Source organism: Astatotilapia calliptera, chromosome 1 (assembly GCF_900246225.1).
Source record: "Astatotilapia calliptera chromosome 1, fAstCal1.2, whole genome shotgun sequence".
Classification (NCBI taxonomy): Eukaryota; Metazoa; Chordata; class Actinopteri; order Cichliformes; family Cichlidae; genus Astatotilapia; species Astatotilapia calliptera.
Genome location: NC_039302.1, coordinates 35837451 through 35854632, shown reverse-complemented (window position 1 = coordinate 35854632; position 17182 = coordinate 35837451). Strand labels below are relative to the sequence as shown.

The 17182-nt window shown below is 42.4% G+C and overlaps 1 protein-coding gene across 2 annotated transcripts; it reads left to right on the top strand.

Annotated features, from left to right (window-relative positions):
* Positions 1-626: 626 nt before the first annotated feature.
* zdhhc1 (zDHHC palmitoyltransferase 1) lies at positions 627-16981 on the top strand. 2 transcript variants are annotated; one of them, XM_026176002.1, is made up of 11 exons: positions 627-1357; positions 2254-2605; positions 3226-3401; positions 7896-7997; positions 8567-8691; positions 9989-10144; positions 11268-11383; positions 11494-11582; positions 12803-12920; positions 13102-13180; positions 15048-16981. In XM_026176002.1, the coding sequence occupies exons 2-11, from the start codon at positions 2387-2389 to the stop codon at positions 15554-15556; spliced, it is 1689 nt and encodes a 562-aa protein (XP_026031787.1). In that variant the 5' UTR covers positions 627-1357; positions 2254-2386; the 3' UTR covers positions 15557-16981. The 2 variants fall into 2 exon arrangements, with proteins under 2 accessions (XP_026031787.1, XP_026031794.1); XM_026176009.1 differs by having other exon boundaries at positions 628-1357; positions 15051-16981.
* Positions 16982-17182: the final 201 nt, after the last annotated feature.

Sequence of the window (17182 nt, the reverse complement as noted above, 5' to 3'; positions counted from 1 at the left end):
GTAGGAGGTTGAAGGTATGTAAGGCAGCTTCAATTGGATTAGCTGTACTTTTTTTGTACTTTTGTATGTAGTGAATCCGTGTTGTAATCTTTTTTAAATTAATTGCTTTGATCTTAAAGTAACAATTTAGTGTTGCATCAAAAATATAAATGTGAATGTATGAGATTAAAGACCTTACATCTTTCTTTTTATATGCTGTATATGCTGTATTTGCACATAAAAATACAGCATTAAAATATATAAACACTTTTTAGCTTGCAATACTTCTCAGCATTTATCTGATCAGCTTATAATGAGAAACTTTTCAAAAAACGACCAAAAACTGAGACTGATTTAGTTTATACTAAAAAAAACAGCACCCTTTTACCAACCACTGACAAAACTGAGGTTACAGCAAAGGGTTTTTGAGACGAATGAAAAAATAAACAAAACTAAGTGAAACATCAAATATAACACGGGTGGTAAAATGACAAAAATAAAGTATTAATAATTAATAATTGATAATCATATTAAAAATCGAAAACTTTAACGAGATAACAGTGGATAATAATAATAATGCTAATAATAATGCTAACAATAACGAAAATTGTAAACGCCTGAAGAGAATGGTTCTAGTTCACATATACAAATATCAACATAAATAAATACATAGCGGCGTTCTGTTGGTCGTGGATGTGCCGCCCTCTGCTGGATGCACGTCACTAACACAACTATCAGTTCCCGGAGCTCGGTTTTTACATTCATATAGTAGGCGGGGTCAGCTCCAGTTACCAATAGGTGTGGACCTACGGCGTTACCAGGGAAACGGTTTACGAGGCTGGAAGACGCTAGGAGACTGTGGAAGGCAGCAGCAGATAGGCTAACGGGTATCATGCTAGCAGGCTAATGGGATCCACAGCGATCTTAAATTTTTAAAACAGTCGTTCACCTTAAATATTAAACGTTACGCTCTGCGGTTGATTTGCGGTTACCCTCCCCCCTCCGTCTGCCGGAGTGAGAGCAAGCATGGCAGCAGCGGTGTCCCGCTAGTCGCGTCTCGTTAGCAGCTTAGCACGCTATCTGGCGAGCTAATCAGAATTGTATACCAATCACAGTTTCTCCCTGAGCACCGGTCTCGGCGAGGCCGCTCGACAGTGGATGAGCTCGGGTCCAGGGATAAAACGAGGACTACGGCTGCCGACCAGGATGGATGTGAGTTAACAGCTGGAGTACTGGGACGGTGTGGCCCAGATCTGTGGATCTCTGGTTTACCCAAGAGCAGCCCCCTTCCCCTGGGACAAGGGGGACGGCAAAGCTTCACGCCGCTGCTCAGGCCCGGGCTCCGGGATGAGATGAGGCTCGGGTACCGGTTAACCAGGTGGGCTGCCCTCTCGTAGAGCAGGAGGTCCGGTGGTGAGATGAAGCCAAAAAAATTGTCGATAAATTATGTGATGCTGTTGTGAGGACTTCATTTTTTTTTTTTGCACCATTCACTCGGTTACTTAATGAATGAACTGCTCCTCAGCTGCAGCATGTAGAAGGCAGTGTTGTCTGGTTCCAGCTGCTCAGCAGGAACGTTTGAAAAAAAAATCATGCATGTAGAATCAAACACATAAACAATTTCCCCCTGATTACACTTTGATAAATTCAGGTATAAGCCAGTAAAATAACAGTCTGTGAAACCATCATTACTCAGATGATGGATTAGTTGAACAGAGACAGGAAAAACAGGAGCTGGAAAACTTACAGCTGAGGTGATTGGATTACGAAAATTATCTGCATCTTTTCTGATATTCAATTAAAGACCTCTGCTGTTTAATAATCTGTTTACTATCTCAGCCTGCTTGGACAAATCCAAGCTGTATGCAGACTTTTGTCAAAGACAAACTGATAAAGAAATTAACCAGCAGATGAACTGATCATGACAATAATCAGAAAATGGACCCTGGATAAAAAAAACAACTCATAACTTAAATACCGGTAAAAAATGTAACTTATTTGATGATATGAATAATTTAGGGAAAGGGTATAATTGTTTTATTAAGACTTCAGAGACTCCACCTCACCCCAGATGTTCAGATTACAGAAAGGTGGAAGCTGAGGGTTTGTGGAAAACTGATTGTGGCTAATTGGGCTGATGGTCTCAGATCACTGCTGTTTGCAGCTGTGTGTTGTACAGTGGGACACACGGTTGTGATGCTGCAGAGCTGTTGTTGGTCTGTGTGTTGTTGTTTGAATCAGAGCCTCTGTTCTCTCTCTCTGTTTCCTTTGCAGCTCAAACTCATTGATCATGAAGCGGCTCTTTATGCAGCTTCAGCCTGCGGTTACTCTCTCGCTCATGTGATGGAGACCACGCTCTGTGCCTGACAACAAACGGCAGCTCTTTGATGCTGGATGCGCGTTCGGGATGGACGTGTGCTGTAGGAACCCGAACCGGACGGCGCCGGTCGGTGAGGACGGCCCACGGCGAGCTGACGTGCTGCTCTGCTCTCGGACCAACGGTTGGAGCTGGCCTCCGCACCCCTTCCAGCTGCTCGCCTGGCTGCTCTACATCTACTTTGCCGTCACCGGGTTCGGCATATTCGTCCCCCTGCTGCCTGCACATTGGATCCCTGCGGGCTACATCGTATCCTTCCACTGCGTGGACAGACCACCACCGCACCACTGGTAGCGAGGTGTACAGATAAACACATGTGAACTTTCTACACCAGTAGCATTTTTTTCTATGGAAAAAAAAGGGAGGTTTTCCTCAAAATATAGTAAAATGTCTTTCCTTAAAATATAGTGTTAGTTTAGTCAAAGAATAGAGCAAATTGTCTTTCAAAAGCTGACGATGCTTTTCCTCAAATTATTACAGCTTTTATCTAAATATTTCGCGTTTTTGTCTTCTAAAAATTCCAGTTTTTATTATTTTAACTGGATCGTAATTCAGGTGAGTTCTCAAATTTGTGTCCCAGATACTTTGGTTGTACAGTCGACAATCTATAATTTATTCATTCTGTCTGCTGGTTTATTTAGCACAGCCAGTGTAAAGTCTGGCAGTGTTAGGGAGCTGTTTTTGGTAGTGTCTGATGCCTATGAAAATATGAAAAATGACCCCTATTCAAAATGTAATTTCCATATTGTCTGATAGCATTGAGTTATTGTTACTGAGGGGACAGACAGTGATTTCAGGTCTTTTCTTTAGGTGAGGTGTTACAGTGTTGCTCCGGCGTATCTGTGTTTGATTCCTGATCTCTGTGTCAGTGTACGGGCATCATGTTTGTGTGTCACCTGTTTGTCCACGTCATGGCCGTGTCCATCGATCCAGCCGACTACAATGTCAGAGCGAAGAGCGTCCGAGGCCCGGTCCCCGTGTTCGACCGCTCCAAACACGCGCACGTCATCGAGAACTGCCACTGCTACCTGTGCCAGGTCGAAGTGTGAGTAACAAACAGAGGCTTTTCAACGCATGTATGCTGCATCATGTTATCGTTCCCGAAACTGCCGGATACCTTCATCCCAATGATAAAAACTCTCAAGTGCTCTCTAAGCTTGTATTTTAACATTTAGCTGTTTTATGGTCATTGTTGAGTTTTGTTGATGAGTCAGCAGCAGCGGTGATAAATCTGAAAGCTCACAGCCTCTTCAGATGGGATGCTGTCGGGTTAGTTCGATGCACTAATCTCAGGGTGAGTCTCAGCGTGCTGTGGAATATTTTTTTTAAAAATAGGGATGTGTACAGATCATCTTTAAATTTTGTAATTACACTTGCTGTTGAGCAATTTACCTTTTAGAGCAATACACATTATTTTCTTCTTGTTTATTGAAATGTAAAACAAGTGATTTTCACTTTTTATATAAAATGTGTTGTTTGTATGATTCTAATGTATTAATTATAGTGATTATATTGTTTCTGAAGTGGACACTAGGGTTTGGTAAGGATATAGCTTCCAAATTCTGTCATGTTTTTTTAAGGGAATTTGCAAAAATTATATTCATGATATAAATTATATTTATGAGGATACAGACAAAAAAAATTAAATGATCTGTAATCGCTTGCAGGCAGCTGCATTTTTTATGCTGGCAAAATGAAAAATATTTTTCAGTGAGTTACTGTGACCTCCTAATGCAATGGGTGAATCTATTGCTACAAGGTGCAGCAGCAGCATTATAGTGCAGTAGTTTTAAAAGAGATGGTCGCTGAGTCATTTGTTTACTTTTGGGTCACACGTCACCAGCTATTGGCTGGTTCAATTTGGAGGTATATCTCTGGTGAAACATATTTGCCACAGTTGTCCATCTCCAGCAGGAGCAGTTTTCTTGCTTATTTTTCTAGTAGTACTGTGCTTTGTTGGAGGTTGAGGTGAGCACTGAATTGTAAGTGAATGCTGACACGTGGCTCTCGCTCTCAGAGATCCCTGGGCTCATCTCGTTGTGCACTAGGAAAAATAAACACATGATCTTGCTATGATATCATGATATGACACTTTTATCTAACTTCAAAATTTAAACCGATGTTATTAGGGGTGATTCAGTATGGCACACCCTATTGGACCCAGACAGCTGCAGACGGATACTCATTTGTGTTGTAAGTCTTCCAAGAGATGCAGGCACAGTTGTTGCATTTTAGCCTAAAAGGCCTTTATACCCCTTCGTGTGCAGCAATATGGCCCAGGCAGCTATTTCAGTTGATGCCTTGGTGTTGGCTGATACCTTTAGATGAAATCAGGTTTTGTCTAAGGTCTCCAAAAAAACAAAACAAACAAAAGGAACCCCATCTGTTTTATATTTTTTGTCATTAACCCTGAATGATCTGGTTAATCAAAACTACCACACTGTGGATTGCTGCCAGCAGATGGTGCTAACACTGGCTGAAACTCTTTCTGATCAAGTTTCCCCATTGGCTGTTAGTAGCTGAGATTTTGTAGCTCAAATTGTCCTTTTGCTTCCTATCAAGCTAACATTGCAAATAGGTCACGGAGGTATGTTTACTTGAGCTGCTGTTGGAGTTTTTATTGGCATGTCCCTGCTGGGTGTCTCTCACAGGAGGACAGTCTCTGCAGGTTGCACAAACACACACATGCAGACACAAACTGCTTGTCAGCTGTTAGCAGCTTTGGTGTTGTTGGTAGCAACATGAACATGAACTGAAGTTTGCTTCATCTTCTGAGCTGCTTGTCACATGGTCTGGATTTGCACTGTCCAATCAGACTCCGGTGTTTTTAAGTATTTTTTTAAGCATGTTTGTTTATCAGGGGTCTCTCTGCATGCACAGAAAAGATTTGTTCCATAACTAAAGTGAAGGTGTCATGGATTTATTTAATTTACAGCCACATACTTTGCATTTATTTATTAATGCCACAAAGTGTTACTGATCTGAAGTCGAGGTCACAAAGCTTCAGCTGAAAGAACTGAAAATGTGTCATGTTAAATTTAATTTTAAACCCATGATGGTTCCTTCCCTCCAGTCCACCGCTCCTTGTAACCTTTTTAAAGCATGCTCTGCAGTCATGAACCCTTTGAGATGTTACCTAACATATTGCAAGTGTCCATCTCCGTTAGATCAGAGCTCATATGGTCTTTAACCTGCCAGGCTGCTTGCATAAAGTCAGTGTGATGTTCAGGACATTTTATGTCCTGAACATCACAAAAATCGATTTTCCGATGAAAATCGATTTTAGCTTAAATAAAGCGATATCGATTCATTAAAATCCTGAATCTATTTTTAAAAATGTAGGTTAAACCTCACAAAACTATTTCAGCAACCACCAAACAGCTAAAACAGTAAATGAGAGCAGGTAAACGGATTCTGCAAAAAGACGTAAACACAAAGCGTGGACCTGATGCATCAGAATCAGTGAGCTGTGGGCTTTCTCACCAGACGGCACGTACGCGGTCGGACACATCGTCGGGGCTGAAAACTGTCACCTCACACATTCTGATGCTGCAGGTTTCATCTCTCTCCAACCAAAACTGACTGAACCAGCAGCAAAAGAAGATCCAAACTAAGCTTCACATTACGCTTCAGATAAGCATCGTCATGAATTCTGTCTTACTTTTGCGGTTTTGCTTCCACCACAATAAATTCACACTTCCTGCACAGCTCTTTCTCTCTCTCTCAGTGTACTTTAAGAACAGTTTCCCATCTAAAAATCACAATTTTCTGCATTATTCGCTTGCTTATTACCCACCAGTTTACCATTGTGCACAGCGCTGTCGGCCGCTGTTTTTTTTTTAAAAAGACCTCTGAAAGAAAAACTCATTTCTGCTGTTCAGTTCCGAAGAAATGTAAACTTTTCAAAATGTTCTACTGCAGAATATTTTTAAGGTTATCTGCTATAAAAAGCCAGGCCAGGAAAATCTCCTTCATGTTTTTTGTTTTATCCTCAGTTACTTTGACACAAAGACATCTGCTGTGATGCTCACACCTCTGATGAAGTCTCAGAAGTGTCAGTACTGATAAATAATCAGAATTATAATATTTCTGACTGTTTGAGGCAAAATTTCCCTGATTTGAATCGAAATCGTGGATCAAATCGAACCTTGTCAATCAGAATCGAATCGATTCTAGAAATTGATACCGGGCCCTATTGTGCACACTTAAATCTAACAATATTTCTTAGAATTTGAATCTACACAAAGACTCTGAAAGGGTCTTTGTGTAGATTCACTGTAAAAACATTTGATTTTTTTTCAGACTGTTGATCTAAAGAAACAGTTCAGGCAGTCTGGTGACTCTCCAGACTCTGCGTGTTTAGATGTAAGAAATGCCGAGAGGAATTAGCTGTTTCACAGTATGCTCACACAAATGAGGTGCACATGTTTCGGTTTAGTGTGAGCTGATTGTCATCTTTGATATGAATCAGAACTGACCTTCAGAGAAACAACAGTTTGGGACTTGCTTCCAGTTGTCTGTACATCTGCACTGCAGACAAGAGCTCTTCACCACTGAATTCTGCTGATTTTAAGTCTCCATTTAAATATTTTACTGGCTTCATTAATTGCAGTGTTGCATAGTCCTCAGCAGCTGAATGCAGCTCAGTTCCTGAGTAAATAATAGAGCTGCTCATTGAAGCCAGGAGGTGATGAGCTGAGCTGAACTGGAGTGACAACCTCTGAGGAAAAAAAAATATGGGTCAGTGGGCTGGTCTCAGGAGGCCTCAGAGAACTGGGTCACAGGGGCTCTTACAGACCGTAAACCCCCTCTCAAACCTGGATCTGATCTGACATTGCTTTGCGCAGCACTCCCATTTCAGAATAAACATTGGGACCGGATATGAATACCCACAATCCTCTGGATCTGCTGCAGAGAAGGAGCTACACATTGACTCAGAATCTGAAAACTAATTTTAAAGGTGGTTTATATTATGCTTGTTGTGCTGCTCCATGAGTAGCTTTGCATGACTCCCAGTTAAAAATGATGTTATTTATCTTTGCAGTTCATCCCCTGTCTGAAACGAGCTTTTTGAGCTTTTTTTTTCGAGCTCTTTTCAGTTTTCTATTTTTCTTCTGATTGGTTGCCCCTCAGAAGTTTGTGCAGCTGGTGGGCGGGGCTTCTCACACAAGTAGAAAAAAGACTTTTATCTCATGTGCACTGACCTCATTATTCCTCAGTTTTATTTGCATATACGGCCTATTTACAACGCCAGGATGTGAACTCTGGGATTGGCTGTTTAAATAACAGTTATGTACCATTTTGTGTATTAAGAACCTGAATTGTGTTGGAAGTAAAAAGTTCTCATTCACACATTAAACATCCACACACATTAAAACAAACTTCACTGGTACTGTTTTACCAAAGCAGTAAAGTCATCAAACGTGAATGTGTTTCAGTTAGATTTGTATCACAATGCGTGCTGTACATTCTGTATAGTAGTGCTAGTACTAGGCTGCACTTCGTTGTAAACACAGATATATGTATGTGGTTGTTTCAGGGGACCGAAGTCGAAACATTGTAGCGCCTGTAACAAGTGTGTGGCGAACTTCGACCATCACTGCCGGTGGCTCAACAACTGTGTGGGCAGCAGGAACTATAAGTGAGTACTGGTTAATTTTCTGTGGAGTCAAACAATGAAGGATGCTGTCACCTGACACTGGTTCACTCCCAGTAAGACAGCTGTCTCTGACAGGGAAGTGAGGCTGATATACAGCTCTGTGCAAAGCACTGAATCTCCTTTAAGAAAAGGAGATTCTGTTGCACCTGTACGTGCACATCTGAGTCTTTCCAACATTAAAAGTCTTTAAAACAGGAAAGTCACGACCGCAACACAGACAAACTAACAGAACGAGGCAGCTGCCATATGATGGGAGTGATGAATCAGAGGAGGATGCGTCGTGTCTGATGTGACTCAGTGAGGAGTCGTGTCTGTCATTGTTTTTATAATTCTGTGCTTCTGCCTGTAATGATGAAAGTGTCATTAACTGAAAACCGAGTTAGAAGCATTTCCAAAAGTCTCTTCTAAAATACTGGAGCAACATAGACATGGGCTGCAAAGATAGCAAATGTTATGTATTTTAAATATTTTAATCAATGTTTTTGAAATATATATTTTGTACATTCATGCCCATTAGGCGTGTGTGCTGAGCAGTGCTGTGTGTCCTGCAGGTTGTTCCTCCACAGTGTGATCTCAGCTCTTTTGGGAGTTTGTCTCATTCTTGTTGTTGCCTCCTACGTCTTCATCGAGTTCTTTCTGGACCCCACTAAACTCCGCACCGACAAACACTTTCTGGGTAAGATTTGACCTCTGACCTTGTAAAAAAGCTGTGAGTCTATAGTGTTTATTAAAAATTTTAAAAGAAATCTCAGTTAGGGTGTTCAGAAATCAAGACGTGGAAGCTGAGGATCACAATGGGAAAGAAAGGTGATTAAAGTGACTGAATGCAGCATGGTTGTTTGTGTCAGGTGGGCTGGTCTGAGTAGTTTGTTTCCTACACAAACCATCTGTGGGTTTACAGAGATGGGTTGAGAAAGAGAGAAGAGAAGAGAAAGTATTCAGTGAGCAGCAGCTCTCAAGGGGAAAATACCAGAGGTGAGAGGAGAATGGCCTGGCTGCTTTAAGCGGATAGGAGGGTCACAGTAACGCAGAAAATCACTTGTGACAACCAAGGTATGCAAAAGAACATGTCTGAATGCACAACATGGGCTACAGCAGCAGAATGCCACACTGGGTGCCACTGTTCAAGAGAGAACAGGAAACTGAGGCTCCTGCAGGCTGAACAGAATTAGACCAGAGAAGATTGGAAAACTTTTGCCTGGTCTGATGAGTCTCAGATGGTAGCATCAGAATGTGGAGTGAAAAGCACGGCGTCATCCTGCCTCATATCAACGTTTCGGGAAGTTGGTGGTATTATGGTGTGGGGGATATTATCTTGGCACACTTTGGGCCCCTTAGTACCAGCTCAGGATCAGTTAAACCCCACAGCCTACCTGAGTGTTGTTGCTGACCATGCCCATTCCTTTGTCAAGAAGCACAGGTGAGGGATACTCTGAATTTAGCAGCTTCACAGTGAATGGAGTAACCTGCAAACTGAACTGAACTGTGTGCAGTCTCAGCTGCAGGATGAGAAAGCATGCCCCCTCCTCTCAGTGTTATCTGCAGGCGGAGAGTCCACATCCACAGCAGAGGGAGGAAGATCAGGAGAGTGAGATGACTGATGTCTTTGTCCTTCAGTCTCGTGTTTTCATGTGAGGAAGATTATTTAGTTTGTCGACAGCTTATAGTTGTTTCAGTGAGTTTAGGGTGATTTTTGCTGTTCAAAAGGTCCCTGTTGTCTCTCTATAAATGACTTTTTATTATGTTTCATCGTGAACCTGAAATTTTGTTAAACTAAAAAAGGAGGAATATTAGAAAGATCATTCTGACGCCCCCAGCCAGCTCACAGATACAACGACAACAACTTTTAAAGCTAAACAAACTCAAAGTTATACCTGATGTGCTTGGATTTTCCTGATATATTGGGGTTTGGTTATTCAGCCATTAAATGAAGAAATGCTGTTTTCACAGTTGGCTCTTCTTGTGTCCCGCAGTGAGGAATGAGACAGGTGTGTGGTTCGTCTTCCTGCCCGTCGCGCCTCTCCGGTCAGCTGCACCAGTGATTCCCGTCCTGGCTGCCATCACAATCGCTCTGGGTCTTCTGTCCTGCGTGTTGCTCTGCCACTTGCTTTGTTTCCACATCTACCTGAGTAAGAAATAACACACCTGCCTGTCTGTCCACGTGTCAAATCTTTGACAAGAGGAAGCTTTTCTTTATTTTCTGCCCAGCAGTTAATGTTGTAATGTCTGATGTTCATAATAAATATTTTCAAAATTCAAAACGTATGTAAAAATGATCCCAGTGAAGCTCAGCCTCAGACATATTCTATAACATACCGATTTTAGTACATCACAGATTTAAGTTTCTGTGGTGATCTGCTGCAGGTACAGCATGCTTATGAAATGCAGGCAGTGCAGTTCACAGGCAACACGTCACGTTAGTCTGTAGAATGGCTTCTGTATTTATGACAGTGGGGCAAAAAAAAGGTCCCTTCAAAACAGCATTTTCTTTCAAAGTAACTAATAGGTTTTCCTGTTTCAGAATCCATTTGTTGTCTTTAGGTTTTATAAAGAGATAACAATCCACAAAACTGTGAGTTTGCATCAGTTTTACTACTATTTTTATTTTGTAAACAATCAGATATTTATGTGAGCATTTTATAAAGGTTTTGAGGGGTAGCACTGGGGGGCCATCAGCATTTGTATTGCTTTAATAATTCCTTTTCTTCAGATTAGACCTGATGTGCTGCTCAGTGGGAATTGAGCATAAAATCCACAGTCTGCCTTCTTTGTAAAGATTTATTGCAGAGTTCATTTATTTAAAAGCAATATGAGGCTTCAGCAGTCTGAGTCAGACACATCACTCGTCTGCAGCTCGATAAAACCAAGAGAGAAAATTCAGTTAAAAAAAATTCTCTTTAATAACTTCACTCACATTCAGGTGATGCTGCCAGCATATCATACGTTTGGATATTTATTTGTTTATTTAGCAGCATGAAGGAGCTATAAAGAGCTTTTCCTTCCTCGTGCTGTCTACGCTCTCACAGAGGTTATTAAATCTTTGTTTCTGACCTCATGGTAATGCTGCAAGACCCCGTCAGTGTTTCAGAACAAATCCTGTGGGTGTGTGTTTTGTGTTATGTGTGTGTTTTTAACTGGTCCTCTGAGGACATTTAGTCCACTTCCTCTTTCTCTTCACAAAGACGGACCTTTAAAGGCCATGTCGGGGTTCAAGGGTCTGGGGAAATGTATGTTTACGTATGTGTGTTTCAGTGTGGAACAGGCTCAGTACGTACGAGTACATAGTGAGGCAGCGCCACCGTGTGGACAACAGAGACTTGAGGAAACCGGGATCTGTGAAAGAGACGGCAGCTCCTTCAGTCCTCAAGGTGACTGACTGGCAGGCGAATAAGCTCTGTTAATAAAGGGAGAAAGAGTCTGGTTTGGGTGGGGTTGAGTTCAGGCTCTGAGTCTTTGTCCTCTGCTGTCCCCTCATCAGGATGTGAACTACTCAGGGACTCTGGGTTACACCAACCCTCAGCTGGACGTGCAGGAACCTACTGCTGTGGCCGTGCGAGGAGAGGCAGAGTAAGTCTCTCAGCTCCTCCTGTTCTGGTTCAGATGGCCGGGTCCTACTTAAAGCCGGCGCGTGTGATTGGCTGAGATGAACTGACCGGGTCCCGACACGTCTCAGTAAACAGCTGGCAACAGTTATTTCACCACACGAGGAGGCCGGACCTCGTCGCCATGGACACGGTTTTCTTTGCAGAAAACAAAGTGCAACATGAAATTCTTTGGCTTCAACTTTCAGGAAGCAAACAAAGTGTGGATTGTGTGTGTGTGTGAGCTAAAGGGAGGAGGCTTTTTGTGTGTGTGCGTGTGTGTGTGACAGAAAGGCTTGATAAATAATCCCACTCACTTTAACACTTGCTCTGAATCCTGTCTATCTGAGACGTAGGAAACCTTTTTTATAGTGGAGCAGGAACAGTCAGAGAACAACGTGGAGGGCACAAAATAAAACACTGACAAACAGGGAAACTAGTTTAGATACTTAATCACACGTAGAATCTGTCGTTGTCCAGTTAAATTGTTCTAGTTCCAGTGTGTCGGGTCATTACAGAAGCACAGCGTTAGTATGATCTGTGAGCGACCGACAGGTAGATTATTTACCTGCACTGACAGGGTTCATTGGTCGACGGTGAGACGCTGGAGTGCTGACCCTGAGCCACATGCCTCTCCACAACAGCTGTAATAACCTTTTTCTTTTTTCTGAGCACGTGTCTTCTTTACCTGAGGTTTCTCCCAGTGAAGGAGACAAGTGTGCTACTTTTTATTGACATTATTACCTCTTTTACACCAACACGGTGCCAATGCAGATCTAGCTCCGTGTTATTGGTTCCAACTTTGTGCTCCACAGCTTTGTTGTACCAAGCTGGTGTCAGCTTTTTAACATCAGCACCAGGCCTTTATTTATTTATTTGGTGGAAATCTGAGGAACTGGCTCTAGATCGGGCACCAGCACTGTGCTGGTGGAGAAGGAGGTCTCTGTATTAAGGGGTGATCTCTAGTGTTCACAGAACTTTGTGTATGTGTTTCTATTCTATAGTCATTAAAGGTAAAGTGAAATATTTAAGCCCTTTTGCTGTTGATGATTATGGCTTATAGCTCATCAAATCCAGTGTCTCAAATTATTAGAATATTTCCTACGATTTGCACAGTATCCAGGTACTTTTTTTTTAGATGCACTAGTACAGCCTGTAGTACGCAATCAGATAATCATGCATTGTGTGTGTGTTTGTGTGTACCAGGTTCCTTGCTAATGGTAGAGTGAGGACTATGTCCAGTCCTGTCATGGAGGAAGAAGCTCCGCCCACTGTCTCTTCAGAGATGAAAGCCATAGCGGCACACACACATCGACACACACAGGTAAAAGCCCACAAACCACACACCCGATAACAGGTTCAGTGTGATGTTGCACAGACTGTGGAGGTCTGACGGATCAGGAGAAACTTTGGATAAATTTGTGTATATTTGAAGCGAATATGAGAAAACAGCAGTGAGGGAGACCGCACTTAAAAACCTGCTTTGTATTTTTATTCTTCTGCAGAAGAAAAAGAAGAAGAAGGTACGTAAAGTCCCAGCAGAGGTGACCAGAGAGCGCTGCCCAGCCACAGCCCCGCCTCCCGGTATGGCCTCACCTGTCTGTACATATGAAGGCACTTTTGAACACACCGTGTTCTCTAACCTGAACCTAAAGGCTGTCAAAGTTCCGCTGCTCTGTAGCAAGCGTCTGCTCTGCTTTCCACTTAAACGACCTCCTCTTTGAAATTTACTGGTGTTAACCTTGCGGTCCTGTGGTGCGTTCACACACAGAAGTGAAAGTCTGACAGCAGAAGCTGCGATGTTAGAAAACGGGCTGACACAAATGTCATGACACAAAGCCTTGGGCAAATAAAGGTGCTTCATTTGACCTTACAGCAGAGGGCAGTTTCAGTCAGTTCAGTTAGCATAGCACACGATTAATCAGCAAAAATAAATATTTTCCTAATGTTGTTTTTGGAAACTAAAATAAGAGAAAATTGTTTACAATTACAGATCCGAAATCTTACATTAAAGAACAAATCCATTCACAGAATTTGTTTGGAGAGGTCAAACTTATTGGCACCAGCTGATTAAACAAAGTGAAAACAAGTGAAGGCTTAAAAAAAAGAATAGAAAAGAAAGTTACTGAAAAGCTGTTGGGATGAAAGAGCTAAACTAATCAAAAGACAGAGTTTGCAACATTTTGAGTTTGGTCATATCCAGGCTGCTTAATTTAATTAGATTTTCCTCTGAAACTGTTCAAAAACAGGAACACTCAAAGCTTCTGTCCGTCTGCCCGTCCCGTGTTCACACAGCAGATCCTGTCACCTTAAGTCAGGGAGGAAGAGCAGCTCGACAACGTAAAAAAGCAAAACAAACTGTTAGATTTGAGGTGGGAGCACTGATTGACCTAAACCTGAACCCTTCCACCTGTTTTGTTTCTCCCTTACTTCCACATGTGCAGCTGTGCACACTGATGTTTCAGCTGCACATGTGACCTGCCTCGGGTCACTGAGTGCAGACAGTCTTCAGGTAGCTCCCGTCTAAACTTTGAACTCCTTTAACAAAACATGTACCTGTTCTCAGGATCCCAGCTGTCATTTATTAATTTTAGAGTCACACCAACAAAGGTTTTACTCTTCTCATAGATGTTCACAAGCATCTTGTTCAGACCTGTAGTGATGTTGGAGCAAGTCCAAACGTGGTGTAGATTTGTGGTGCTGCTGTTTTGGTTATTTCACTTCTCACATTTGCTGGAAAAACCTGGAAAAATTGGGGGGGGGGGGGAATAGATAACCATAAACAGATGCTATCTGTAGGACAGCTAAAATGTTGCTCGCTGTATTAAATCAGAATAACAGACAGAAGTACCCTATGTTTGTTTTCTCTCCTTATTTTGGATGATGAATCATTGTAGCTGCTTCCCAAACATGCATTCATTCCAAGAGCAGCAAGACTCCTAATGACTCGTAATAGGGTGATCATTTTAATTTAATGTATTAAAGAGAATGGTTGGGTGGGATGAATGGGCACATATGCTAAAAATATAGCTCGATTGGCAAGCTATTAGTGGCAATTCTGACCATCGTTAATAGCCGAGATCTTCTTCCATTCACACAGCCTTAACCTCGAGGGTCCCCAACTCTCCAATCAGGAAAACATTCAGGTGTTTTCCTTCAGGTTAGAATCAGAGTCTCAAGTGGCATTCAGTCAGGACATGCAATGACTCTGAGCTGTGGGATTTGAGCGACTGATATCAGGTAGCGTGGGAATGTGTATTTTTCTGTTCCTGGATCACAGAGCTGCTCCTGCACAGAATAAAGCCTTTACAAATATGAAACAATTGCATCGATGTCTGGCAGAAAGCCTGAAATATGTCCTTAAATGTTCTAAAAAAATGATGACATTAATAATTTCCTCTTTCTTTCCTAAGAAAGTAAATTGTTTCTGACTCTGTCTCTTTCTCTCTAGCAGAGCCCAGCAATGTGTCCACTGTGTCCTTGGGTCAGCGGCTTCCTTTCCCAGCATTCCCCCTGAGGGCCACGCTGCCCCCCCTGGCCCCCACTTCAGGCCCCGTCCAGGCTGCCGCCCCTCCCGCCGAGTACCACTCAGATTCTGCTGAGTCTCTGGAGGAGATCCCGGTGGCGTTGGCCAAACTGGGCTCTTCGGCCTCTGCTGCTACAGCAGACGCGTCTTCACACAGGCCTGTCCCGGCATTCCCTCTGCCCTCACCACAGCCCAGGACTAAAAGGAAGGGCGCCTCCTCCCGCGCTAAGAACGCGGCAGAGCTGAGGTTCGAGATGGCCACCACGCACCCTCCCTCAGTGTTCGTTAGCCGGGCCAGCGGAGAGGCCACTGAGCCCCTAGAGGAAGTCCTCAGCCTGGGCAGGAGGAAGACTGGACTGAGGCCCAGACCCGGGTCCAGACCAGCGTCCCGGGCATCGCTGGGCTCAGGCGCTCCCTCTTGGATGGAGCAGTAATAAAGCAGACTGCTACTCTTTATCTTTTTACAATCACTTACTGGCACAACTATTTTACTTTTATTCTGAAGGGTTTATATTGCTCTATTTATTGATTTACTTTAATTTTGAAAGCCAAAGCCTGACTTCCTGTTTAGGTCTCGGTAAATGAAGTGTTTGTGGATGTTTGTGTGTCTGTTCCTGTGGAGACTTTATGGACACCTCCCAATTGTTTTTCACTGTTTCCTGTCAATCGGTCCTCTGCTACTTAACCTGGTCTCCATGGTAACTGTGGGCCACAGAGACACCAGGTGCTTAAGAGTTTAAATTTGAACCCCAAAAAGGCCAATAATGAGTCAATGAAGTCATCAGTAACTAATCCGATAAGTACCACTAAGCTAGAAAATGAAGCTCAAAGCTTCAGCAATTACATCTTATCTTATTTATCTTATGTGAAATCTGTAATTTGGATTTTCTGACACTCGTCACTTTTCAGCCAATCACAAATGCTTTAAACGTCTGCCGGGTGTAGCTTACACCCGCTGCTACACTGCAAACTGCGACACCAGGTTGAATCCTATTAAAGGAGCACTTCAGCATTTAGTTCATTCCAGATATCGAACATCTGAATTGGTGATCTTTAGTTTTCTTAACTGGAAGCTAACAGGCTGTTGCTGCGTAGGTAGTGTGCAGTGTGGGCGTGGGATCAGAGAAAATGTCACCACGTAGCTCTTTCAGCCGTCACGTGTGAATGAAGCAGCATAAAGACATGAAAGCTTAGAACGGCTCTTTCTTAACAGGAATTAAGTTTTTCAGTAAATGTTGAACCGCTCCTTTAAATGTTTCATTTTTTCAGACTCCTCCTGAAGTCTGTGTGCAGCTGGACATGCTGAGGATGCTTCACCTGTCAGCTGATTTAACAATAAAGAATGAAAGCTGGTGCATTTGTTACACGTTTATATCCAGATGCTGGTCCGGAGATTTAATTCTTCTTCGTTTGCTGCACTTTCAGCTGTGCCTGCTTGTTCATTCCTGAAGAGTCATGACAGCAACTGGGTTTTCAGATCAGAGCCACAGTAATTAGTTGATTAAGAAGCCTAAAATCAATCAATTCATAAAAATCTTCTGTAGCCTTATCAACACACATGACTACGATAAAGCATTAAGCTACAAATTTTGGTTTTGTATATGTAAATGAGTAATCCATCCACATAAAAAGAAGAAATTAAATGCAAATGAAGATTTAAGCTTGTATCCTGCTAGTGAAGCACTCAGAGTATAGAAACATGTATATAAAAGATGGGCACACACCATGACGTCACTCTGTTCTGTGAACCTTTTTCTCACTGTTTTAAGCTTTGATTTGAGCATTTTTGTGATTGCTGTCTTTTTTATTTGGAGTCACAAGTGACCAAAATTGTTAAATAAATTTGAAATAACATGTAATTTCAAACTTACTGCTGTGTTTCCATCCTTTCTCTTAGCTACTAATCCAGTTCAGGGTTGTGGGCATGCTGGAGCCTGTGCCAGCAGCTATGGGGTAAGAAGCAGGGGTAGAGCCTAGATTGGTCTTATCAAAGGTGTTTTATTAGAAATAAGTTAATGTAAATCATTCCCTTTATTTGCAATAAAAGGTCACAAGAAATG